The 27,905-nt window shown below is 32.9% G+C and overlaps 2 protein-coding genes across 2 annotated transcripts; both read left to right on the forward strand.

Moving 5' to 3' along the window:
* The first annotated feature begins 1,893 nt into the window (after positions 1 to 1,893).
* On the forward strand, positions 1,894 to 21,958 carry LOC116108716 (plasma membrane ATPase 1-like). Its single transcript, XM_031394942.1, has 15 exons — positions 1,894 to 1,995; positions 2,491 to 2,591; positions 3,050 to 3,169; positions 3,287 to 3,385; positions 3,503 to 3,640; positions 3,777 to 3,911; positions 4,189 to 4,368; positions 4,564 to 4,770; positions 4,870 to 4,989; positions 5,291 to 5,410; positions 5,616 to 5,738; positions 5,855 to 5,959; positions 6,045 to 6,189; positions 21,666 to 21,718; positions 21,779 to 21,958. Exons 2-15 carry the CDS (start codon positions 2,538 to 2,540, stop codon positions 21,956 to 21,958), a joined length of 1,779 nt encoding a protein of 592 aa, XP_031250802.1. The 5' UTR covers positions 1,894 to 1,995; positions 2,491 to 2,537.
* On the forward strand, positions 21,305 to 27,676 carry LOC116108745 (ATPase 11, plasma membrane-type-like). The gene is made up of 21 exons (XM_031394984.1): positions 21,305 to 21,325; positions 21,779 to 21,898; positions 22,016 to 22,114; positions 22,232 to 22,369; positions 22,506 to 22,640; positions 22,918 to 23,097; positions 23,293 to 23,499; positions 23,599 to 23,718; positions 24,020 to 24,139; positions 24,345 to 24,467; positions 24,582 to 24,686; positions 24,772 to 24,916; positions 25,348 to 25,512; positions 25,587 to 25,825; positions 25,939 to 25,971; positions 26,106 to 26,187; positions 26,313 to 26,473; positions 26,588 to 26,800; positions 27,034 to 27,216; positions 27,317 to 27,495; positions 27,580 to 27,676. The coding sequence occupies exons 3-21, from the start codon at positions 22,046 to 22,048 to the stop codon at positions 27,674 to 27,676; spliced, it is 2,694 nt and encodes an 897-aa protein (XP_031250844.1). The 5' UTR covers positions 21,305 to 21,325; positions 21,779 to 21,898; positions 22,016 to 22,045.
* Positions 27,677 to 27,905: the final 229 nt, after the last annotated feature.

Consider the following 27,905-nt stretch of genomic DNA (forward strand, 5'->3'; position numbering starts at 1 on the left):
TGAAAATTACAAATATAAGGTTAGACCTTTAGAATTCCAATGCAATGCACCTATATAATTAGAATTGTTTCAAATTTTTTAATTAATTAACAATTATAGATTTAGTAATAAATACCAATCTAACGTGTCAAAATAAAACAATTTGACTGGCTTGTCAATCCAATGTGTCAAAATGAACCAATTCTAAAGCTTCCAAAATGTGCCACATGGCGAACAATCTGCATAGGTATTCATGTCGAACAACCAACATGGGTATTCATGAATCATAGAGCTAAAAACATCTCATTAAACCACACATCCAACGTGGCAAGAGAAAACAATTCTAGAGTTCCAAAATAAAACAATTTTAGAGCTAAAAAAAAAAAAAAAAGTGTCCTACGTGTCACTCATAAAGGTATGCTTTTACCTTTGGATTTAGAATATCAATTCAACAATTAATATCTCTCTACAACATCACCAATAAAATTCAACCATTTAGCAACCGCAAATCCAACGTGTCAAAATAGAACAATTCTATGAGTTCTAAAATGTGTTATATGACGAACAACCCACATGAGTATTCAACTTTATATATATTTATAGAGAGAGAGAGAGAGAGATAACGGCAAAATATCCCAAAACATTTAACTAATTACAAGTAAGTGATTAATGTAATGTTTATTTTGTAGAACGGAATAGTAATGGTAATGAGAATGGAATAGAATAAGAATTCCATTCTTTGGTTATAACAATAAATTTTGAAGGAATAGAATCAAATCCGAGATATGGATAAATATATTAAAATTCAATTATTTTTGAATTGTTTTCGAAATTATCAAATAAATACGAAGCATTCTGTGTTAAGTTAGTATAATAATAAAAACATTTTTATCTCATAATAATTTTATTAAATGAATATAAAAAATTATAATATATTTATAGTTAATCACACATATTTGACCTTTCATCTCCGTACGTCCACAAAGCAATCAATTGACAAAAGGTTAAGCCAGGGCCTTACGGACAAATCCGTTCATCTTGTTGAAATCACAATGACAATAAAAAGCAAGCTTCCAGGGGGGGTGGATCTGTCATGGCCTGACCTCATCACCATTGTCAAAGTTTTGGAATTTCTTTTGGAATATATGTTCGTCTTCACCATATACATAACATAATAAACCATATCATGTTGTAGTTGTACTGTCATTCAAATGTACGAAACATATATCCATTGGTGGCGTTGCAATGGACAAAATATTTCAACAATAAACATCATATAATATGATTTCTCCAATGAAACCTGCGCATCCACACCTTGGTTCCATCGTACATGAGCACGAAATGAGGGAGAATCTAACACCACCTTGCAATGGACAAAGGTATTTTATGTCAGTATTTTTCTGCTTACAGAATTAACTTTAAAGTCTAAAACTCATTATACATATTCTTTCATATAAATTCACGTAATTTAAACGACTTTAAATTAAAAACAAAAACAAAAAAATACATTTCAAACATGATAGCATATAGTGTTACCGTAAGAATAGTTTTATCTCCGGTGTGTATTTATACGTACGGATTGTTGGGTTGCCGTTTTTGGCATAAGAACAAAGCAAATAAACAAACAAGACTGCAGTACAGTCCTTTCCCTATATTGGTACTTGCCATATTGAGCATGTGCAAAGACTAAAGTGAACATCGAAAACCTCCAATCATTACAAAGTCTGAAACCATGTGTAGCTTTGGAAACAACAGTTTGCTGTGTAAATGCTGGCGGCGGAGTTGCAGAGGCCGACCTTTTGTTTTCTACTTCATTCCCTCTTTTCAAGTCTCTTTCTTGTGTCTTCCCATTTTGTTTGGATTTACAATGCAGCTTATATATTCCAAGTCGTTTGATGTGTTTCTCAACTATGCAAAACTCTTCTTCTCCAGTTTCTTAGAAGGGGTACTTGGAGCTTCCTGAATATCTCTAGTGGGTTCATGTAAAGGAGCCGCCTGTTTGAGTTTATACTGCAGGTACATCCTGAAGCTCCTCATATTTTATATTTTCGAAATTTCAATAACTTTGAGTAGGTGTGGTGATCATGGCGATCCACATGTTATTCTAAACTTGTTCTTCTGAAAAGATATATAACAAATACCAGTGATAAAATGATTTTATGTGCAAGTCCTATTAAAAAAGGTATTGAATTATGTAAGAATAATTTAGTTCATGGTGGTGATCTTTTCATTGTTTGTATTAATACGCAATCTGGAAGTTTGTAGCTATGATCAAATTAATCTTCCTGGTTATTGTGAAAATACTTGAAAGAAATTAAATTTAAAATTTTGCACTATTTGGAACCCAAAAAAATTCAATATCTTCTAGCTATTAACGTTCAAATCAAAAATGAATCTTTGGAATTCTATATGCATTATTGAAAATGGGTTTCTGGTTATGTTTTTCTTCTTATAAGAAAATGAATTGTGTATGATGGTGTGATTAGATAAGATATATGTTTCATCCTGCAGCTTATCTACATCGACTGCTTGGTGGGAGTTGAAAGAGGAGAACAACAATGGAGAAGATATCAACTGCTCTTGAAGCTATCAACAACGAAACTGTTGACTTGGTACAAACTTTTTATTCATCATTTTGTTATATTGATTCCTCTTGCAGCAGAGTTATTCTCATACTTAAGTTACAAGTTATTCCTCGTATGTTTTTTTGGCGATTTAGATTAGAGAGATCACATATTTAGGTTTCCGTTTTGTTCTTTGCATGAACAAAGCAGCAATCCAACCTTGGATATGAAACCATAATTTTAAAAAAAAATTAAAAAAAAAATAAGAACAAATCCAATGTTGGATTAAATCTTCAATTTCTATTGATCTAGTGATAACATTTGAAAAAATAAAATTTAAAAGATGGAAGTCTTTCGGATTGTTGAAGGCAAAATATGTATGTTCTTGCATAGACTCCGCTAGATTAGATGGACATGAGGGATACAAGTCTCAGAACTATGTTGAAGTAAAAAAATTGTTGCAAATCTGCATTTTCAGTATGCTAATCTGGGAATTGCCTATGCAGGAGAATATTCCGATTGAAGAAGTTTTTGAAAAGCTAAAATGTACAAAAGAAGGTCTAAACTCAGATGAGGTTCAAGCGCGACTAGAGCTTTTTGGGTATAACAAACTGGAAGAGAAAAAGGTGTCATATGACTTGTTTCTGCTTTTCTCTGTCTATATCTTTGTATTTCCTGAAAGGTGATTTCATTTGTCATATCTCACATTTATGTTGAATTTGTAACTATCATTTCCTCCACAGGAAAGTAAAATACTCAAATTTTTGGGCTTTATGTGGAATCCTCTGTCATGGGTTATGGAAGCAGCTGCAATTATGGCCATCGCTCTTGCTCATGGAGGGGTAAGTCCATAGGACTATATCTTCTCTTTTATGACTGAAATGTGAACTTGAAAACATGTGATTGCACTCCAAGAATTTGTATCCTTGATTGATTATATGAAACCAATGGCTTTCCAGCACAAGGGTACAGATTATCATGATTTCCTTGGCATCACGGCTTTGCTGATTATCAATTCAACCATCAGTTTTATAGAGGAAAATAATGCTGGAAATGCTGCTGCAGCGCTTATGGCTCGGCTGGCTCCAAAGGCTAAGGTTTGCTTCCTGGCATTTTTCCATTGAATTATTTTCTAGCAATCTATCAATTATTTTGTTTTTATTCTTTACTCTTTGTTTCCTTAATCCTGGAATTTTGTATTTCTCTTACCAAAAAACAAATTGTCTTTCTCAGGTTTTACGCGATGGAAGTTGGAGCGAGGAAGATGCTTCTGTGTTGGTCCCTGGAGACATTGTCAGTATCAAACTAGGAGACATTATTCCTGCTGATGCCCGTTTGCTTGAAGGAGATCCTCTGAAAATTGATCAGGTATTGACTCATGATTCATGCCAAGACCTTGACAACTTACTCTGTACTTTGCTAGATACTAGTGTATGAGTGTTGAGATGCATATATGAAATCAAATTAATCAGGCATAGATAAATACTTTGAGTTAAAACTTCAAGCAAAATAGAGCTCTTTTAGTATTTTATAATTTCCGGTTTAATAATCTCACAAGATGTCAGGTGACTGTAAGAATAGTGGTTTCTTGGAAGTCAATTCTGACTTTTATCTGGGGTTGTAGTGATATTATTTTCTTTTGCAGTCGGCTCTTACAGGAGAGTCACTCCCAGTAACAAAAGGTCCTGGTGATGGAGTTTATTCTGGCTCAACATGTAAGCAAGGTGAAATTGAAGCAGTTGTCATTGCAACTGGAGTACATACTTTCTTTGGGAAGGCAGCTCATCTGGTGGAAAATACAACACATGTTGGGCACTTTCAGAAGGTTGATCTTAGAACTCTTTTTAATTAAATAATATTCTGAACTCAATGCTCATAGGCAGTTAAAATATTAAGCTGGCATGCTTTTGGAATCTGAACCTCTGGCTTGAAGATTTAACAACCAAACAAATGATGCTTATGTAATGGGACCAAACAGATTAGATACTTGACAAGAATTCATTTTGCTTGATGGTTTCAGGTCTTGACTTCAATTGGAAACTTCTGCATTTGCTCCATTGCTTTTGGGATGGTTATTGAAATCGTAGTCATTTATGGGCTTCAGCAAAGGCCTTACAGAATTGGTATAGACAACCTTCTTGTGATACTTATTGGTGGTATCCCAATTGCTATGCCAACAGTGCTTTCTGTCACGATGGCAATTGGTTCTCATCGTTTATCTCAGCAGGTCTGTGAAGTTACAATTAGTTAAAATGTCAAATTATGCCAGTTCCCGAATTCTTATGTTGGGAGAGATCAACTTAAAGATTTCTAACTTCCTGTGCAGGGTGCCATAACAAAAAGAATGACAGCTATTGAGGAAATGGCTGGGATGGATGTGCTTTGCAGTGATAAAACTGGCACTTTAACTCTCAACAAACTTACGGTGGACAAAAATTTGGTAGAGGTGGGAACTTTGATTTCTTGATTTTGTTATGTTAGTCAATTACATGATGAAGAACTATTTGGTCAAAATGCTTAAAGATACTTAACTTAGGGTCAGATTTTGGTGGCAAGATTCATGTTGCTAAGTTAAGCAAGGGTTTAGGGACGTAAAGGGAGTTCATCTGAAGTATGGCTCCGATGTACAAATAACATATTGTCTGGTCAACATCTCCTTGAGTTAGCTTCATTTTCTGCATAAGTTATGAGATCCATTAAAACCAACTGGAAAATTGGAACTTAAGACATGGAATCTTCCATTACAGGTTTTTGCTGATGGTGTTGAGAAGGATATGGTTGTTTTGATGGCTGCTAGAGCCTCAAGGTTGGAGAATCAAGATGCCATTGACGCTGCAATTGTTTCAATGCTGGCTGATCCTAAAGAGGTACTAAGTCTTATTAACCAGTAATATTAATTTTTGAATAATGTAAGGGCTGCTTTACAAGCCCTCTGTTAGTGGTGCTGCTAAACTTTAGCTGGTGATTATTTAGTTGCTTCCTGGAAGTACTGAAACTTTTGATGTAGTTTAATTGTTTATTTCATTGATGAGCCTCAGCTGAGTTGATTTTATTCTGTTGACCTACTGTAAGGCTCGAGCTGATATTACTGAAGTTCACTTCCTTCCCTTCAATCCAACTGATAAGAGGACTGCACTCACATACATTGACAAAGCCGGTAAAATGCATAGAGTGAGCAAAGGTGCACCAGAACAGGTATGAAATAAATCACTTTACAACTACGGTTACTGACCACACCATCACTTGGTATAAGCCTACAAGCTATTAACTTCCTTTTGCATGGTTGTGTGTGTGTTTTGGGTCTATTCTAGATTCTTAATCTGGCATGGAACAAAGCAGATATTGAAAAAAGGGTCCATTCAATAATTGATAAATTTGCTGAGCGTGGTCTTCGATCCCTAGCAGTTGCCCAGCAGGTAGTCTAGCATTCAAAATTACTATATGCTCCTGGAATTTCTTTTCTTTACTGCATTTACTGAAGAAGAGTTCTCTCATCTACAGGAAGTACCTGCTGGTACCAAAGACAGTCCTGGTGGGCCTTGGGAATTCGTCGGTCTTCTTCCTCTCTTTGATCCTCCACGCCATGACAGTGCTGAAACCATTAGGAGAGCTTTAGATCTGGGTGTTAGTGTTAAGATGATTACAGGTGTGTATCACAGCTGATTAAATTTCCTTCCGCATTGACTACGAAGAAAGGTTTGCAATGTTAATACAATGCACCTATATAATCATTAATAAACAAGTATGCTTTAATACCAATGTAATACATCTATGTAATCCGATCTTTATGGATATTATTTAGATTTTGGAATACCAATGCAGCAATAATATTGTCATATCATCACCAATAAAATCAACCACATGACAATCACAAATTAAGGTGTCCTTATGGTTAGACTTTAAAATGCGATGTAATGCAGCTATAATTAGTATTATTATAATATTAATACAATAATGCAAAGCACCTATGTATCCAATCTTTCTATTATATACTTTGGAATACTAATGCCAAATTAATATTGTCTACATCATCATAAATAAAATTCAACCACATGACAATCACAAATGTAATGTGTCATTATGGTTAGACCTTTATAATGCTAATGCATAATTATATAATTAGAATTGTTCCAATTTTTAATTAATTAATAATTATAGGTGGAGCAATAAATACCAAGTAGCGTGTCAAGATAAGCAATGACTGGCTTGCAATCCAATGTGTCAAAATGAAGCAATTCTAGAGCTTCAAAATGTGTCACATGGCAAACAACCGCATGGATATTCAGCTTTATTAATATATATATATATATATATATATATATATATATATATATATATATATATATTTGATTAGTGTGAGAAAAAAATGAATGGTTCGGCCGCAGGTCTATAGTACCAAATTCATCGTGTATATACAAATTAAAGCCCTATCTTTCTAGTTTCCAAAGATTCAAACCGCTCATCGATTGGATTTTATTGAGTAAGTTATGGCCAATTTACTACTAATTGTTGTGAAAATCGAGAAACAGGGGAAACCGAATGTGTGTGATGATAAAATGAATGGTTCAGAAGTGGGGCTACACTTATCCAAATAAAGCTGTAATAACCGAATTAAAGCCCAGTATGTCTAGTTTCTAAAGATTCAAACCTATCATTAATTTGAGTTTTATTGAGAAAGTTATTATCAATTACTATGATTGTTCAGTGGAAATCGATGTTGTGATGATCCAAATTAAGTGTAATTATCAAATTAAAGCCCTACTGTATAGGTTTCAAATATTCAAACCTAGAATCAATTTATTTTATTGAGCTGGTTATGACAATTACTACCAACTATTCAGTAAAAATGGAGAAACAGAGGAAACAAATGTGTGTGATGATAAAAGAATGGTTTGACGTGGGGCTACAGTTATCCAAATTAAGCATATAATATATAAATTAAATCCTTGTATGTCTAGTTTCTAAAATTCAAACCTATCATCAATTGGAATTTTATTGAGCAGTGTATGGTCAATTTACTACTGATGTCAGTGGAAACCAAAATGATGTGATGATAAAGAAATGGTCGGAAGTGGGGCTACAGTTATCCAAATTAAGTGTATAAATTATCAATTAAAGCCCTATCCTAGTTTTCAAATATCAAACCTAGAATAAAATAGATTTCATGTAGCAAGTTATGACTAATTTACTAGACATCAGTAAAAACAAGAAACAGAAAGAAACCAAATATGTGTGATGATAAAAGGAATGGTTTGACAGTGGGGCTACAGTTATCCAAATTAAGTGTATAATAATCCATTAAATCCCTGTTTATCTAGTTTCAAGATTAAACCTCTCATCAATTAGATTTTATTGAGCAAGTTATTATCAATTTACTAATGAATGTTAGTGGAAGTCGAATTGTGTGTGATGAGAAGGAATGGTTCGGCAATGGGGTTACAGTTATCAAAATTAAGCGTTAATATATCATATGAAAGCCTGTCGTCTAGTCTAAAGATTCAACTCTCTATATAAAATTTTATTGAGCAATTATGGTCAATTAATATTGATTGTTCATGGAAACCAAAATGGTGTGATGATAAAATAAATAGTTTACTTAACCTAAATTTAAGAGATTCATAGTAGGACTGTAAGAAATATTTCAAATAACACCTATTAATGAAAACAGAATCAACAAAATTAATTCATAACATATATACTACACATCAACAGAACATAAATAATAAATATTCATAACAAATTAAAATACACGAATGTTTTACATAAACATATTCAACACAACTGAATTGTTTCCACTATATAGATATGACACTGCTCATAGTTCGGCTGACAATAGGATCATCCTCGATTTGATCTTACTAAATACATGAAGATTTCTTGAAAACAAACATAACAAAATTTAATCGATCTTCATGTTAGATTGTTAAGGAACAACATTCATTGTATAACAACTGTTACCTGAAAACGAATCAATAAAAGTTAATTATCTCATATTAAATTGTTAAGGAATACACTTACCGTTCAGCAGGACTAACATAATAATCATTCAAATAGATTGACTGAACAAAAACAATCATTCAATCAAATAATAACCGTTAAAATAGTAGGAGTATACTTACATTTCGTTTAAAATAGCTAGAAGATGCTTACAGTTCAGAAAACGAATCACAATAACAACTCATTTGACAATGCCATACGGACATCCTGCCTTTATTCCATGCAATTCATGAATCTTTGACCTGTAAATGACAACAAAAACATAATAATAAAAATCATCGATATAAAATCATGAAGAACATACATATATTGATACAAACTAACATGACCTATAACAATTAACAAAATACTAGAGTATTGTGGCACCAACTAACATATTGCGATAATACACAACTGAAATACGCCCCTTTATAACCCCTTATTTAGATCTTTCGAATGTCACACAATTAAATACGAATTGAATTGAACGAATAGAAAAAAGGTTTGCATGTCAATACAATGCATCTATATATTATTAATAAACAGTATGCTTTTACTACCAATACATGCACCTATGTAATCCAATCTTTAGTATTATATTTAGACTTTGGAACACCAATGCAGCATTATATTGTCTACATCATCACAATAAAATTCAACCACATGGCAATCACAAATCAAGGTGTGCCTTTGGTTAGACCTTTAGAATGCAATGCAATGCACTATATAATTGATTATTATTAATTAAATACAACAATGCAATGCACCTATGTAATCTAATCTTTTATCTTTATTTAGACTTTGGAATACCAGTGCAGCAATTAATATTTTATACATCTTACACTAAAATTCAATCACATGACAATTAAAAAATAAGGTGTCTATGGTAGCCTTTAGAATTCCAATACAATGCACTTATATAATTAGAATTGTTCCAATTTTTTAATTAATTAATAATTATAGATTGAGCAATAAATACCAATCAACGTGTCAAGATAAAAACTATTTGGCTGGCTTGTCAATCCAATGTGTCAAAATGGACCAATTCCAAAGCTTCCAAAATGTGCACCATAGCGAACAATCTGTTGGTATTCATGGGAACAACTAGTAGGGTATTCATGAATCTTGAGTTAAAAAATATCATTAAACACACAATCCAACGTGATAAGAGATAACAATTCTAGAGTTCAAAATAAAACAATTTTAGAGCTAAAAAAAAAAAAAAAAAAAAGGGTAACATGTCACTCCAAAGGTATGTTTACTTTGGATTTAAATATCAATTCAACAATTAATATCTTCTACAAATAATCACCAATAAATTCAACACATAGTAACCGCAAATCCTGCGTGTCAAAATAGAACAATTCTATGTTTCAAAATGTTACATGGCGAACAACCGCATAGGTATTCAGCTTTATATATTATATATATAGAGGGAGAGAGAGAGAGAACAGCAAAATATCCCAAAACATTTAACTAATTACAAGTAAGTGATTAATGTAATGTTTTATTTGTGGAACGGAATGTAATGGTAATGAGAATAGAATAGGTAGGAATTCCATTCTTTGGTTATAAGAATAAATTTTGAAGGATAGAATCAAATCCGAGATATGGATAAATATATTAAAATCAATATTTTTGTTAACATTATAGTTCAATATATATATAATAAAAAATAAAAAAATATTATAATTCTATATATTATTTTGAATTGTTTTCGAATTATCAAATAAATACGAAGCATCTGTGTAAGTTAGTATAATATAAACATTTTTATCTCTATAATTTTATTAAATGAATATAAAAAATATAATATATTTAGTTAATCACACATATTTGACCTTTCATCTCCGTACGTCCACAAAGCAATCAATTGACAAAGGTTAAGCCAGGGCCTTACGGACAAATCCGTTATCTGTGAAATCACATGACAATAAAAAGCAAGCTTCCAGGGTGGGGTGGATCTGTCATGGCCTGACCTCATCACCATGTCAAAGTTTTGGAATTTCTTTTGGAATTGTTCGTCTTCACCATATAAAACATAATAAAACCATATCATGTTGTAGTTGCACTGTCTTCAAATGTACAAACAATATCCATTGGTGGCGTTGCAATGGCACAAAATTTCAACAATAAACATCATATAATATGATTCTCCAATGAAACCTGCGCATCCACACCTTGGTTCCATCGTACATGAGCACGAAATGAGGGAGAATCTAACACCACCTTGCAAGGACAAAGGTATTTTATGTCAGTATTTTTCTGCTTACAGAATTAACTTTAAAGTCAAAACTCGTTATACATATTCTTTATATGAATTCACGTAATTTAACGACTTTAAATTAAAACAAAAACAAAAAAATACATTCAAACATGATAGCATATAGTGTTACTGTAAGAATAGTTTTATCTGGTGTGTATTTATACGTCGGTTGTTGGGTTGCCGTTTTTGGCATAAGAACAAAGCAAATAAACAAACAAGACTGCAGTACAGTCCTTTCCCTAATTGGTACTGCCATATTGAGCATGTGCAAAGACTAAAGTGAACATCGAAAAGCTCAATCAACAAAGTCTGAAACCATGTGGAAACAACAGTTTGCTGTGTAAATGTGGCGGCGGAGTTGCCGAGGCCGACTTTGTTTTCTACTTCATTTCCTCTTTTCAAGTTCTTTCTTGTGTTTCCATTTTGTTGGATTTACAAGCAGCTTATATATTCCAAGTCGTTTGATGTGTTTCTCATATGCAAAACTCTTCTTCTCCAGTTCTTAGAGGGGTATTGGAGCTTCCTGAATATCTCTAGTGGGTTTATGTAAGGAGCCGCCTGTTTTGGTTTTTACTGCAGGTACATACGAAGTCCTATATTTTATATTTTCGAAATTTCATACTTTGAGTAGGTGTGGTGATCATGGCGATCCACATGTTATTCTAAACTTGTTTCTGAAAAGATATATAACAATACCAGTGATAAAATGATTTTATGTGCAAGTCCTATTAAAAAAGGTATGAATTATGAAGAATAATTAGTTCCGGTGGTGATCTTTTCATGTTGTGTATTAATACGCAATCTGGAAGTTTGTAGTATGATCAAATTAATATTCCTGGTTATTGTGAAAATACTTGAAAGAAATTAAATTTAAAATTTTGCACTATTGGAACCCAAAAAAATTCAATATCTTCTAGCTATTAACGTCAAATCAAAAATGATCTTGGATTCTATATGCATTATTGAATGGGTTTCTGGTTATGTTTTTCTTTCTTATAAGAAAATGAATTGTGTATGATGGTGTGATAGATAAGATATATGGTTCTCCTGCATTATCTACATCGACTGCTTGGTGGGAGTTGAAAGAGGAGAAACAACAATGGAGAAGATATCAACTGCTCTTGAAGCTATCAACAACGAAACTGTTGACTTGGTACAAACTTTTATCTCATCTTGTATATTGATTCTTCTGCAGCAGAGTTATTCTCATACTTAAGTACAAGTTATTCTCTTATGTTTTTTGGCGATTTAGATTAGAGAGATCGACATTATTAGGTTTCCGTTTGTTCTTTGCATGAACAAAGCAGCAATCCACCTTGGATATGAAACCATAATTTTGCTAAAGATTTTATAAAAAAATAAGAACAATCCAATGTTGGATTAATCTTCAATTTCTATTGATCTAGTGATAACATTTGAAAAAAAAAAATTTAAAAGTGGAAGTCTTTCGGATTGTTGAAGGCAAAATATGTATGTTCTTGCATAGACTCCGCTAGATTAGATGGACATGAGGGATACAAGTCTCAGAACTATGTGAAGTAAAAAAATTGTTGCAAATCTGCATTTCAGTAGCTAATCTGGGAATTGCCTATGCAGGAGAATATTCCGATTGAAGAGTTTTGAAAAGCAAAATGTACAAAAGAAGGTCTAACCTCAGATGAGGTTCAAGCGCGAATAGAGCTTTTTGGGTATAACAAACTGGAAGAGAAAAAGGTGTCATATGATTGTTTCTGCTTTTCTCTGTCATATCTGTATTTCTGAAAGGTGATTTCATTTTGTCATATCTCACATTTATGTTGAATTTGTAACATATCATCTCCACAGGAAAGTAAAATACTCAAATTTTGGGCTTTATGTGGAATCCTCTGTCATGGGTATGGAAGCAGCTGCAATTATGGCATCGCTCTTGCTCATGGAGGGGTAAGTCCATAGGACTATATCTTCTCTTTTAGACTGAAATGTGAACTTGAAAAATGTGATTGCACTCCAAGATTTGTATCCTTGCATTGATTATAGAAACCAATGGCTTTCCAGCCAAGGGTACAGATTATCATGATTTCCTTGGCATCACGGCTTTGCTGATTATCAATTCAACCATCAGTTAAGAGGAAATAATGCTGGAAATGCGCTGCAGCGCTTAGGGCTCGGCTGGCTCAAAGGCTAAGGTTTGCTTCCTGGCTTTTTCCATTGAATTATTTTCTAGCAATCTATCAATTATTTTGTTTTATCTTTACTCTTTGTTTTCCTTAATCCTGGAATTTGGGTGAGTGAGTGTTTGTTTTTCATTCAAGTGAGAGGGGTTTTACTCTCAAGTTAATAGGGAATCTGATTGTGTTCTCTAGGAAGGATTACGGGAAAGGTTGTGTTGTATTCTTGAGTGAGTGATCTTTGATCTGTGGTGTAAACTCTTGATTGTAATTGATTAGTGCATCGAGCTCCTCTGATTCCGGAGCTCAACGTGGACGTAGCCTACCCAATCTTGGATAGGTGAACCACGGTAATTCTGTGTGTATTGTTGTGGTTGTTTTATCTTGATTGTGTGTTAAAGATTAGGAAGATTTACATAACAATATTTGATGTCAGTATTTTGTAGTGAATTGTGTATGATATTTAATATTACCTGAATATTATCAAGATTAACTATTTAAACTCAAAATTTATATTCATTTTCAAGTTACGTTGCGCAGGTATGTTTATTATTTTTTTTTTTTACATTATTATTGGTTTTTTTGTGTTTTAAATATATATTTTCTATATTGAAGTTCATTTTCTATTAAATTGATAATTAAAAAATCAATAAATAAAATATCCACAAATTGAACTTAAAGTTTATATCATCATGGTTCTTCTCAAATATGTTATCATTTGACATTTGCTATCAAAGTTTAAAACTTTGTCAAGAAAAGCAAAAAAATTTGTAAGATAACCCACTGGGTATTATTGATAAGTCTATAAATTAATCAAAGAAAGAGAAACCTTGTTGAAAAATGTGACCTTTTAAACAAGAGACTTGCAGAGCCAAAGAAAAAAATTGATTTTGATTGTTGAGAAGAGAAAATGAATTCTTTTTATTATTATTATTTTAGAAATAAAAAAAAATTAAGAATGTTGAGAAGAAAACTCATATAGAAAGCAACAATAACTCTAACAATATAATCAGAAAGAAACTTAATTGAAGCATTAAGAAAGTCATGATGATAAAGATCCTATGACATAAATCCATTTGCTTCAATTAGAATTGACCACCACTCATAGCAAAAAAAGCATTTGATGATAGCATCCTAAAGAAAAACGATAATTGTAAAACCCACAAATCAAACAACAAAATCAATCCAAAAATTAACAAAAAGAGATAGAACAAATATAATTAAAACTACATATCAATATTTGTTTTCCTTTGTCATCACTAAAATTGAATTTATTTTATGTGTATGATGATAAAATAAATGGTTCGACAGCAGGTTTATAATTATCCTAATTCATCATATAATATATCAAACTAAAGCTCTATCTGTCTAGTTTCTAAAGGTTCAAACCTCTCATCAATTGGATTTTTATTGAGCAAGTTATGATCAATTTACTACTGACTGTTCAGTGGAAACCGAAATGTATGTGATGATAAAAGGAATGGTTCAACATTGGGGCTAAAGTATCCAAATTAATCATATAATATATCAAATTAAAGCTATGTCTGTATAGTTTCTAAAGGTTCAAACTTCTCATCAATTAGATTTTTATTGAGCAAGTTATGGTCAATTTACTACTGACTATTCAGTGGAAACCGAAATGTGTGTGATGATAAAAAAAAAATGGTTAGAAGTGGAGTTAAAGTTAATGAATTGTTTACTTAACCCAAATTTAAGGGACTATCATAGTAGGACTGATAAGAAATATTTCAAATAACACATATTAATGGGAAAACGGAATCAACCAAAATTAATTCATTTAACATATATACTCGCACATCAACAGGACATAAACAATAAATCATTCATATAACAAATCAAAATACATGAATGTTTTTTACAGAAAACATATTCAACACAATTGAACTGTTTCTACTAATATAGATATGACACATACTCATAGTTTGGCTGACAATAGGATCATCCTCGATTTGATCTTAGTAAAGTATATGAACATTTTCTTGAAAACAAACATAACAAAATTTAGTCAATCTTCATGTTAAGATTTGTTAAGGAACAATTATTCATTCGTATAATAACTGTTACCTGAAAACGAAATCAATAAAAGTTAATTAATCTTCATATTAAAATTGTTAAGGAATACACTTACCATTCGGCAGGACTAACACAATTAATCATTCAAATAGATTGACCGAACAAAAACAATCATTCAATCAAATAATAACCGTTAAAATAGTTAGGAGATATACTTACCATTTCGTATTAAAATAGTTAGAAGATATGCTTATAATTTAGAAGAACGAATCAAAATAACAACTCATTTGACAATGTCAATCGGACATCCTGCCTTTATTCTATATCAATTCACGAATCTTTGACCTGTAAACAATAACAAAAACATAAATAAATAAAAAATCATCGATTAATAAAATCATGAAGAATAGATATATTATTGACACAAACTAACATGACCTATAAACAATTAACAAAAGCCCAAATGTATTATTAACACCAGCTAACATATTGCGATAATACACAACTGAACGTACGCCCCTTTTATAACCCCTTATTTAGACCTTTTGAATGCCAACACAATTAAATACGAATTGAATACGAAGAAAGGTTTGCAATGTTAATACAATGCACCTATATAATCATTAATAAACAAGTATGCTTTTACTACCAATGTAATACATCTATGTAATCCGATCTTTATGTATATTTATTTAGATTTTGGAATACCAATGCAGCAATTAATATTGTCTATATCATCACCAATAAAATTCAACCACATGACAATCACAAATTTAAGGTGTCCTTATGGTTAGACCTTTAAAATGCCGATGTAATGCAGCTATATAATTAGTATTATTATTAATTATTAATACAATAATGCAAAGCACCTATGTAATCCAATCTTTATGTCTATTTATTTATACTTTGGAATACTAATGCAACAATTAATATTGTCTACATCATCATAAATAAAATTCAACCACATGACAATCACAAATGTAATGTGTCATTATGGTTAGACCTTTATAATGCTAATGCAATATACTTATATAATTAGAATTGTTCCAATTTTTTTAATTAATTAATAATTATAGGTGGAGCAATAAATACCAATGTAGCGTGTCAAGATAAAGCAATGACTGGCTTGTCAATCCAATGTGTCAAAATGAAGCAATTCTAGAGCTTCCAAAATGTGTCACATGGCAAACAACCCGCATGGATAATTCAGCTTTATATTATATATATATATAATATATATATATAAGATATGATATATATAATATATATATATTGATTTTATATGTGTGATAAAAAAATGAATGGTTCGGCCGCAGGTCTATAGTTATCCAAATTCATCGTGTATATATCAAATTAAAGCCCTATCTTTCTAGTTTCCAAAGATTCAAACCGCTCATCGATTGGATTTTTATTGAGTAAGTTATGGCCAATTTACTACTAATTGTTAAGTGAAAATCGAGAAACAGGGGAAACCGAAATGTGTGTGATGATAAAATGAATGGTTCAGAAGTGGGGCTACACTTATCCAAATTAAGCGTGTAATATACCGAATTAAAGCCCAGTATGTCTAGTTTCTAAAGATTCAAACCTATCATTAATTTGAGTTTTATTGAGAAAGTTATTATCAATTTACTATTGATTGTTCAGTGGAAATCGAAATGTATGTGATGATCCAAATTAAGTGTATAATTATCAAATTAAAGCCCTATCTGTATAGGTTTCAAATATTCAAACCTAGAATCAATTATATTTTTATTGAGCTGGTTATGACTAATTTACTACCAACTATTCAGTAAAAATGGAGAAACAGGAGAAACTAAAATGTGTGTGATGATAAAAAGAATGGTTTGACAGTGGGGCTACAGTTATCCAAATTAAGCATATAATATATCAAATTAAATCCTTGTATGTCTAGTTTCTAAATATTCAAACCTATCATCAATTGAATTTTATTGAGCAAGTTATGGTCAATTTACTACTGATTGTTCAGTGGAAACCAAAATGTATGTGATGATAAAAGAAATGGTTCGGAAGTGGGGCTACAGTTATCCAAATTAAGTGTATAATATATCCAATTAAATCCCTGTTTATCTAGTTTCTAAAGATTCAAACCTCTCATCAATTAGATTTTTATTGAGCAAGTTATTATCAATTTACTACTGACTGTTTAGTGGAAGTCGAATTGTGTGTGATGATGAAAGGAATGGTTCGGCAATGGGGTTACAGTTATCAAAATTAAGCGTATAATATATCATATGAAAGCCCTGTCTGTCTAGTTTCTAAAGATTCAATTCTCTCATCAATTAAAATTTTATTGAGCAAATTATGGTCAATTTAATATTGATTGTTCAGTGGAAACCAAAATGCGTGTGATGATAAAATAAATAGTTTACTTAACCTAAATTTAAGAGATTATCATAGTAGGACTGATAAGAAATATTTCAAATAACACCTATTAATTGGAAAACAGAATCAATCAAAATTAATTCATTTAACATATATACTCACACATCAACAGAACATAAATAATAAATTATTCATATAACAAATTAAAATACACGAATGTTTTTACATAAAACATATTCAACACAACTGAATTGTTTCCACTAATATAGATATGACATATGCTCATAGTTCGGCTGACAATAGGATCATCCTCGATTTGATCTTACTAAAATACATGAAGATTTCTTTGAAAACAAACATAACAAAATTTAATCGATCTTCATGTTAAGATTTGTTAAGGAACAATCATTCATTCGTATAACAACTGTTACCTGAAAACGAAATCAATAAAAGTTAATTAATCTTCATATTAAAATTGTTAAGGAATACACTTACCGTTCAGCAGGACTAACATAATTAATCATTCAAATAGATTGACTGAACAAAAACAATCATTCAATCAAATAATAACCGTTAAAATAGTAAGGAGATATACTTACCATTTCGTATTAAAATAGCTAGAAGATATGCTTACAGTTCAGAAGAACGAATCACAATAACAACTCATTTGACAATGCCAATCGGACATCCTGCCTTTATTCCATGCCAATTCATGAATCTTTGACCTGTAAATGACAACAAAAACATAAATAAATTAAAAATCATCGATTAATAAAATCATGAAGAACATACATATTATTGATACAAACTAACATGACCTATAAACAATTAACAAAATACTAGACGTATTGTTGGCACCAACTAACATATTGCGATAATACACAACTGAACATACGCCCCTTTTATAACCCCTTATTTAGATCTTTCGAATGTCAACACAATTAAATACGAATTGAATATGAACTGAATACGAAAAAAGGTTTGCAATGTCAATACAATGCATCTATATAATTATTAATAAACAGTATGCTTTTACTACCAATACAATGCACCTATGTAATCCAATCTTTATGTATATATATTTAGACTTTGGAACACCACTGCAGCAATTAATATTGTCTACATCATCACCAATAAAATTCAACCACATGGCAATCACAAATCCAAGGTGTCCTTATGGTTAGACCTTTAGAATGTCAATGCAATGCACCTATATAATTAGTATTATTATTAATTATTAATACAACAATGCAATGCACCTATGTAATCTAATCTTTATATCTATTTATTTAGACTTTGGAATACCAGTGCAGCAATTAATATTTTATACATCTTCACCAATAAAATTCAATCACATGACAATTACAAATATAAGGTGTCATTATGGTTAGACCTTTAGAATTCCAATACAATGCACTTATATAATTAGAATTGTTCCAATTTTTTTAATTAATTAATAATTATAGATTGAGCAATAAATACCAATCCAACGTGTCAAGATAAAACTATTTGGCTGGCTTGTCAATCCAATGTGTCAAAATGGACCAATTCCAGAGCTTCCAAAATGTGTCACATAGCGAACAATCTGTATGGGTATTCATGGCGAACAACTAGTATGGGTATTCATGAATCTTAGAGTTAAAAATATATCATTAAACTACACATCCAACGTGATAAGAGATAACAATTCTAGAGCTTCAAAATAAAACAATTTTAGAGCTAAAAAAAAAAAAAAAAAAAAACAGGTGTAATACATGTCACTCCAAAAGGTATGCTTTTACCTTTGGATTTAAAATATCAATTCAACAATTAATATCTCTCTACAATATCACCAATAAAATTCAACCACATAGTAACCGCAAAATCCTGCGTGTCAAAATAGAACAATTCTATGAGTTTCAAAATGTGTCACATGGCGAACAACCTGCATAGGTATTCAGCTTTATATATATATATATATATAGAGAGAGAGAGAGAGAGAACAGCAAAATATCCCAAAACATTTAACTAATTACAAGTAAGTGATTAATGTAATGTTTATTTTGTGGAACGGAATAGTAATGGTAATGAGAATAGAATAGGTTAGGAATTCCATTCTTTGGTTATAAGAATAAATTTTGAAGGAATAGAATCAAATCCGAGATATGGATAAATATATTAAAATTCAATTATTTTTGTTTAACATTATATGTTCAATATATATATACATAAAAAATAAAAAATATTATTACATTCCATATATATTATTTTTGAATTGTTTTCGAAATTATCAAATAAATACGAAGCATTCTGTGTTAAGTTAGTATAATAATAAAAACATTTTTATCTCATAATAATTTTATTAAATGAATATAAAAAATTATAATATATTTATAGTTAATCACACATATTTGACCTTTCATCTCCGTACGTCCACAAAGCAATCAATTGACAAAAGGTTAAGCCAGGGCCTTACGGACAAATCCGTTCATCTTGTTGAAATCACAATGACAATAAAAAGCAAGCTTCCAGGGGGGGTGGATCTGTCATGGCCTGACCTCATCACCATTGTCAAAGTTTTGGAATTTCTTTTGGAATATATGTTCGTCTTCACCATATACATAACATAATAAACCATATCATGTTGTAGTTGCACTGTCATTCAAATGTACGAAACATATATCCATTGGTGGCGTTGCAATGGACAAAATATTTCAACAATAAACATCATATAATATGATTTCTCCAATGAAACCTGCGCATCCACACCTTGGTTCCATCGTACATGAGCACGAAATGAGGGAGAATCTAACACCACCTTGCAATGGACAAAGGTATTTTATGTTAGTATTTTTCTGCTTACAGAATTAACTTTAAAGTCTAAAACTCGTTATACATATTCTTTCATATGAATTCACGTAATTTAAGCGACTTTAAATTAAAAACAAAAACAAAAAAACTTTCAAACATGATAGCATATAGTGTTACTGTAAGAATAGTTTTATCCCGGTGTGTTTTATACGTACGGATTGTTGGGTTGCCGTTTTTGGCAAGAACAAAGCAAATAAACAAACAAGACTGCAGTACAGTCCTTTCCCTAATTGGTACTTGCCATATTGAGCATGTGCAAAGACTAAAGTGAACATCGAAAACCTCCAATCATTACAAAGTCTGAAACCATGTTGGAAACAACAGTTTGCTGTGTAATGCTGGCGGCGGAGTTGCAGAGCCGACCTTTTGTTTTCTACTTCTCCCTCTTTTCAAGTCTCTTTCTTGTGTCTTCCCATTTTGTTTGGATTTACAATGCAGCTATATATTCCAAGTCGTTTGATGTGTTTTCAACTATGCAAAACTCTTCTTCTCCAGTTTCTTAGAAGGTTACTTGGAGCTTCCTGAATATCTCTAGTGGTTCATGTAAAGGACCGCCTGTTTGAGTTTATACTGCAGGTACATACTGAAGCTCCTCATATTTTATTTTTCGAAATTTCAATAACTTTGAGTAGGTGTGGTGATCATGGCGATCCACATGTTATTCTAACTTGTTCTTCTGAAAAGATATATAACAAACCAGTGATAAAATGATTTTATGTGCAGTCCTATTAAAAAAGGTATTGAATTATGTAAGAATAATTTAGTTCATGGTGGTGATCTTTTCATTGTTTGTATTAATACGCAATCTGGGATTTGTAGCTATGATCAAATTATCTTCCTGGTTATTGTGAAAATACTTGAAAGAAATTAAATTTAAAATTTTGCACTATTTGGAACCCAAAAAAATTCAATATCTTCTAGCTATTAACGTTCAAATCAAAAATGAATCTTTGGAATTCTATGCATTATTGAAAATGGGTTTCTGGTTATGTTTTTCTTCTTATAAGAAAATGAATTGTGTATGATGGTGTATTAGAGATAAGATATATGTTTCATCCTGCAGCTTATCTACATCGACTGCTTGGTGGGAGTTGAAAGAGGAGAAACACAATGGAGAAGATATCAACTGCTCTTGAGCTATCAACAACGAAACTGTTGACTTGGTACAAACTTTTTATTCATCATCTTGTTATATTGATTCCTCTTGCAGCAGAGTTATTCTCATACTTAAGTTAAAAGTTATTCCTCGTATGTTTTTTGTGGCGATTTAGATTAGAGAGATCGCATATTTAGGTTTCCGTTTTGTCTTTGCATGAACAAGCAGCAATCCAACCTTGGATATGAACCAAATTTTGCTAAGATTTGATAAAAAATAAGACAAACTCCAATGTTGGATTTAATCTTCAATTTCTATTGATCTAGTGATAACATTTGAAAAAATAAAATTTAAAAGATGGAAGTCTTTCGGATTGTTGAAGGCAAAATATGTATGTTCTTGCATAGACTCCGCTAGATTAGATGGACATGAGGGATACAAGTCTCAGAACTATGTTGAAGTAAAAAAATTGTTGCAAATCTGCATTTTCAGTATGCTAATCTGGGAATTGCCTATGCAGGAGAATATTCCGATTGAAGAAGTTTTTGAAAAGCTAAAATGTACAAAAGAAGGTCTAAACTCAGATGAGGTTCAAGCGCGACTAGAGCTTTTTGGGTATAACAAACTGGAAGAGAAAAAGGTGTCATATGACTTGTTTCTGCTTTTCTCTGTCTATATCTTTGTATTTCCTGAAAGGTGATTTCATTTGTCATATCTCACATTTATGTTGAATTTGTAACTATCATTTCCTCCACAGGAAAGTAAAATACTCAAATTTTTGGGCTTTATGTGGAATCCTCTGTCATGGGTTATGGAAGCAGCTGCAATTATGGCCATCGCTCTTGCTCATGGAGGGGTAAGTCCATAGGACTATATCTTCTCTTTTATGACTGAAATGTGAACTTGAAAACATGTGATTGCACTCCAAGAATTTGTATCCTTGATTGATTATATGAAACCAATGGCTTTCCAGCACAAGGGTACAGATTATCATGATTTCCTTGGCATCACGGCTTTGCTGATTATCAATTCAACCATCAGTTTTATAGAGGAAAATAATGCTGGAAATGCTGCTGCAGCGCTTATGGCTCGGCTGGCTCCAAAGGCTAAGGTTTGCTTCCTGGCATTTTTCCATTGAATTATTTTCTAGCAATCTATCAATTATTTTGTTTTAATTCTTTACTCTTTGTTTCCTTAATCCTGGAATTTTGTATTTCTCTTACCAAAAAACAAATTGTCTTTCTCAGGTTTTACGCGATGGAAGTTGGAGCGAGGAAGATGCTTCTGTGTTGGTCCCTGGAGACATTGTCAGTATCAAACTAGGAGACATTATTCCTGCTGATGCCCGTTTGCTTGAAGGAGATCCTCTGAAAATTGATCAGGTATTGACTCATGATTCATGCCAAGACCTTGACAACTTACTCTGTACTTTGCTAGATACTAGTGTATGAGTGTTGAGATGCATATATGAAATCAAATTAATCAGGCATAGATAAATACTTTGAGTTAAAACTTCAAGCAAAATAGAGCTCTTTTAGTATTTTATAATTTCCGGTTTAATAATCTCACAAGATGTCAGGTGACTGTAAGAATAGTGGTTTCTTGGAAGTCAATTCTGACTTTTATCTGGGGTTGTAGTGATATTATTTTCTTTTGCAGTCGGCTCTTACAGGAGAGTCACTCCCAGTAACAAAAGGTCCTGGTGATGGAGTTTATTCTGGCTCAACATGTAAGCAAGGTGAAATTGAAGCAGTTGTCATTGCAACTGGAGTACATACTTTCTTTGGGAAGGCAGCTCATCTGGTGGAAAATACAACACATGTTGGGCACTTTCAGAAGGTTGATATTAGAACTCTTTTTAATTAAATAATATTCTGAACTCAATGCTCATAGGCAGTTAAAATATTAAGCTGGCATGCTTTTGGAATCTAAACCTCTGGCTTGGAGATTTAACAACCAAACAAATGATGCTTATGTAATGGGACCAAACAGATTAGATACTTGACAAGAATTCATTTTGCTTGATGGTTTCAGGTCTTGACTTCAATTGGAAACTTCTGCATTTGCTCCATTGCTTTTGGGATGGTTATTGAAATCGTAGTCATTTATGGGCTTCAGCAAAGGCCTTACAGAATTGGTATAGACAACCTTCTTGTGATACTTATTGGTGGTATCCCAATTGCTATGCCAACAGTGCTTTCTGTCACGATGGCAATTGGTTCTCATCGTTTATCTCAGCAGGTCTGTGAAGTTACAATTAGTTAAAATGTCAAATTATGCCAGTTCCCGAATTCTTATGTTGGGAGAGATCAACTTAAAGATTTCTAACTTCCTGTGCAGGGTGCCATAACAAAAAGAATGACAGCTATTGAGGAAATGGCTGGGATGGATGTGCTTTGCAGTGATAAAACTGGCACTTTAACTCTCAACAAACTTACGGTGGACAAAAATTTGGTAGAGGTGGGAACTTTGATTTCTTGATTTTGTTATGTTAGTCAATGACATGATGAAGAACTATTTGGTCAAAATGCTTAAAGATACTTAATTTAGGGTCAGATTTTGGTGGCAAGATTCATGTTGCTAATTTAAGCAAGGGTTTAGGGACGTAAAGGGAGTTCATCTGAAGTATGGCTCCGATGTACAAATAACATATTGTCTATTCAACATCTCCTTGAGTTAGCTTCATTTTCTGCATAAGTTATGAGATCCATTAAAACCAACTGGAAAATTGGAACTTAAGACATGGAATCTTCCATTACAGGTTTTTGCTGATGGTGTTGAGAAGGATATGGTTGTTTTGATGGCTGCTAGAGCCTCAAGGTTGGAGAATCAAGATGCCATTGACGCTGCAATTGTTTCAATGCTGGCTGATCCTAAAGAGGTACTAAGTCTTATTAACCAGTAATATTAATTTTTGAATAATGTAAGGGCTGCTTTACAAGCCCTGTGTTAGTGGTGCTGCTAAACTTTAGCTGGTGATTATTTAGTTGCTTCCTGGAAGTACTGAAACTTTTGATGTAGTTTAATTGTTTATTTCATTGATAAGCCTCAGCTGAGTTGATTTTATTCTGTTGACCTACTGTAAGGCTCGAGCTGATATTACTGAAGTTCACTTCCTTCCCTTCAATCCAACTGATAAGAGGACTGCACTCACATACATTGACAAAGCCGGTAAAATGCATAGAGTGAGCAAAGGTGCACCAGAACAGGTATGAAATAAATCACTTTACAACTACGGTTACTGACCACACCATCACTTAGTATAAGCCTACAAGCTATTAACTTCCTTTTGCATGGTTGTGTGTGTGTTGGGTCTATTCTAGATTCTTAATCTGGCATGGAACAAAGCAGATATTGAAAAAAGGGTCCATTCAATAATTGATAAATTTGCTGAGCGTGGTCTTCGATCCCTAGCAGTTGCCCAGCAGGTAGTCTAGCATTCAAAAATACTATATGCTCCTGGAATTTCTTTTCTTTACTGCATTTACTGAAGAAGAGTTCTCTCATCTACAGGAAGTACCTGCTGGTACCAAAGACAGTCCTGGCGGGCCTTGGGAATTCGTCGGTCTTCTTCCTCTCTTTGATCCTCCACGTCATGACAGTGCTGAAACCATTAGGAGAGCTTTAGATCTGGGTGTTAGTGTTAAGATGATTACAGGTGTGTATCACAGCTGATTAAATTTCCTTTCCCCGCTGCTATGCCATGGAACTCATACCTTCTAGACATATGATTTATGACCCTCCTGTCAAGTGAATATCAGATAAACAAAGACAGATTCAGTTGCTCCAATAATGCTGTTGTTGGATGAATTGGATTCAAAGTTCAATGTTTTTTGCATTAAAAAAAAATTCGTTGGAATTTTCTAGTCTGTATAAATAACTGGCCAATCATTTGTGAAATAGTATAACCAATATCTTTTTCATCCTATTCTTTCTTTAACAAGTGTTTAACGAAACACCTCAGACTTTGTTAGCTGAATCTCAGTGAAATAGGTCAATATTACCATCAGAATAGTAATTTCATTCAAACCATGTTTTCATACCAAGTTATGATGATTTTTACAAGATCTCCACGGGTTCCGTTTCCAGGTGACCAACTGGCCATTGGTAAGGAAACAGGGAGACGTCTTGGAATGGGCACAAACATGTATCCTTCATCGGCTCTGCTTGGTGAAACTAAGGATGAGGCAATTCAAGGTTTACCAGTTGATGAACTCATCGAAAAAGCTGATGGATTCGCTGGCGTCTTTCCTGGTAAATATGTTCGTATGGCTTGAGACATGCACATTTGCTTTATATTCCCTATGCTGACTCCATGCTTTCTGAAGAGCATAAGTTCGAGATTGTGAAACGGCTACAAGCTAAAAAACACATAGTTGGAATGACTGGTGACGGAGTCAATGATGCACCTGCATTGAAGATAGCAGACATAGGCATTGCTGTGGCAGATTCAACCGATGCTGCTCGAAGTGCTTCAGATATAGTTCTGACAGAACCTGGGCTGAGTGTAATCATTAGTGCTGTTTTAACAAGCCGTGCTATTTTTCAGAGAATGAAGAATTACACTGTAAGAGAAAGTTCTCTTTTTGTGATAGAAGGAAGTAGAGACTTTAGTAAATAAATTTAGGTTCATTATCCCCAAAACTTTGAATATCTCACTATTAATGTCTATTTTTCCAGATCTATGCAGTATCTATCACAATTCGTATAGTGGTAAGTATACAGTTTCCCTCTTATATCTTTCCAAATTAATTTTAAACTTTGGTTGCTAGAATCATAGGACAAGTCGCTTAGAATCTTTGCACAACTTGTGATACTTCTCACTGGCAACTGGTTTTATATAACAGCTGGGATTTATGATGCTCACTTGTTTCTGGAAGTTTGATTTCCCACCTTTCATGGTACTAATCATCGCTATCCTAAATGATGGTGCGTAAACGTAACACAACCTTTTTTAAGTTTTTATGGAAAGACAGCTTTTGGATGATATAAAAATTATCATTTCTGATCCTCATCAGTTTTATTTCCTTGATTTATGAATTTATTGTTTACAGGTACCATTATGACAATATCAAAAGACAGGGTTAAGGCATCACCAGTTCCTGACAGTTGGAAGCTCAGTGAAATTTTTGCAACTGGTATTGTCATAGGATGTTACCTCGCCCTAATGACTGTTGTATTCTTCTGGGCAGCCTATGAAACCGATTTCTTTGCGGTAAATGAAATTTGTAATTTATCTTTTCTCGTTAATCCTTGCGTTATGAAGGTGCCCATCCCACCTTCAGGTACTAAATACTAACTCGTGCTTCTTTGATCTCTGTTATCTTAGAATCATTTCTATGTCAGAAACTTAAACAAAAATCAATATGATAAACATGATCATGTTGCCCTGGATAAACTAATTGCACCGCTAGCATCCGCTGTCTACCTCCAAGTTAGCACCATCAGCCAGGCACTAATATTTGTGACTCGCTCTAGAGGATGGTCATTTACTGAAAGACCTGGACTTCTTCTGGTTGCTGCTTTCATCATTGCTCAACTTGTAAGCAGACTACGAATTTTTGTCATTTTGTTTGAATATTGAATATCTCTTGTAAAACTTAGCAATCGGAATGTCAACACTTAGCTAAATTCCGAATACAACTGTAAGGCTTGTAATTTTGTATACTTTCTTCTTTATATAGCTGTATCCTCTTAGAAGAATAGTCTTATATAGATTAGTTGCTTCAGTAACTTTGATCTTTTGTTCTAAACAACGGTGCATGCTCATGACAGGTTGCAACTGTAATATCAGCCACGGTAACATGGGACGTTGCAGGAATCGAAAAGATTGGTTGGGGCTGGACTGGTGTTATTTGGTTATATAACGTTTTGACTTACATGCTGCTTGACCCTATCAAATTTGGTGTTCGATATGCACTCAGTGGTAGAGCTTGGGGTCTGGTGTATGACAATAGAGTGAGTGAAGCCAAAATCTTCCCTCATTACTTCATTCTTTTGCTAAAATTTGGATATCATCATGAGGTAATAACGTGGCCTCGTTTCATTATCTTGTTAGACTGCATTAACAACCCAAAAGGCCTTTGGTAAGGAAGCACGCGAGGCTGCTTGGGCAACTGAACACAGAACTCTCAATGGCCTACAGTCTACAGAGGCAAAGAATTTCACCGAAAAACACACTTTCAGAGACATTAACATCATGGCTGAAGAAGCCAGAAGACGCGCAGAGATTGCAAGGTTGGTTACTAATTTCTCGAAAACGCTTTTAACAAATTAATATGCTCCTGAGAAGACTTAACTAATCTTTTTCATTTCCTGCAGACTTAGGGAGCTTCATACTCTGAAAGGCAAGGTCGAGTCCTTCGCAAAGTTAAGAGGATTAGATATCGATCATGTCAATCCCCATTACACAGTCTGAGTGTGGTTTTGGCTGCAACTACCCTCTTCTTCATTCATAATTTATCTGCCATAGCCATACTTCAGTTATTCACTTGGCATATAGCCTGTAAACTTGAGGAGCTAAGCTCAAATTAAGCCATTTATGTGAAGTATCAATAACCATTTGCAATGCGTTTGTGTTTGTGGCTTTACCATTATCAGTGAGATATTAATTAAAGTGAGATTATATCTGTGTTTTTGAGTCAGTG

This window comes from Pistacia vera, unplaced genomic scaffold (assembly GCF_008641045.1).
Source record: "Pistacia vera cultivar Batoury unplaced genomic scaffold, PisVer_v2 Contig568, whole genome shotgun sequence".
Classification (NCBI taxonomy): Eukaryota; Viridiplantae; Streptophyta; class Magnoliopsida; order Sapindales; family Anacardiaceae; genus Pistacia; species Pistacia vera.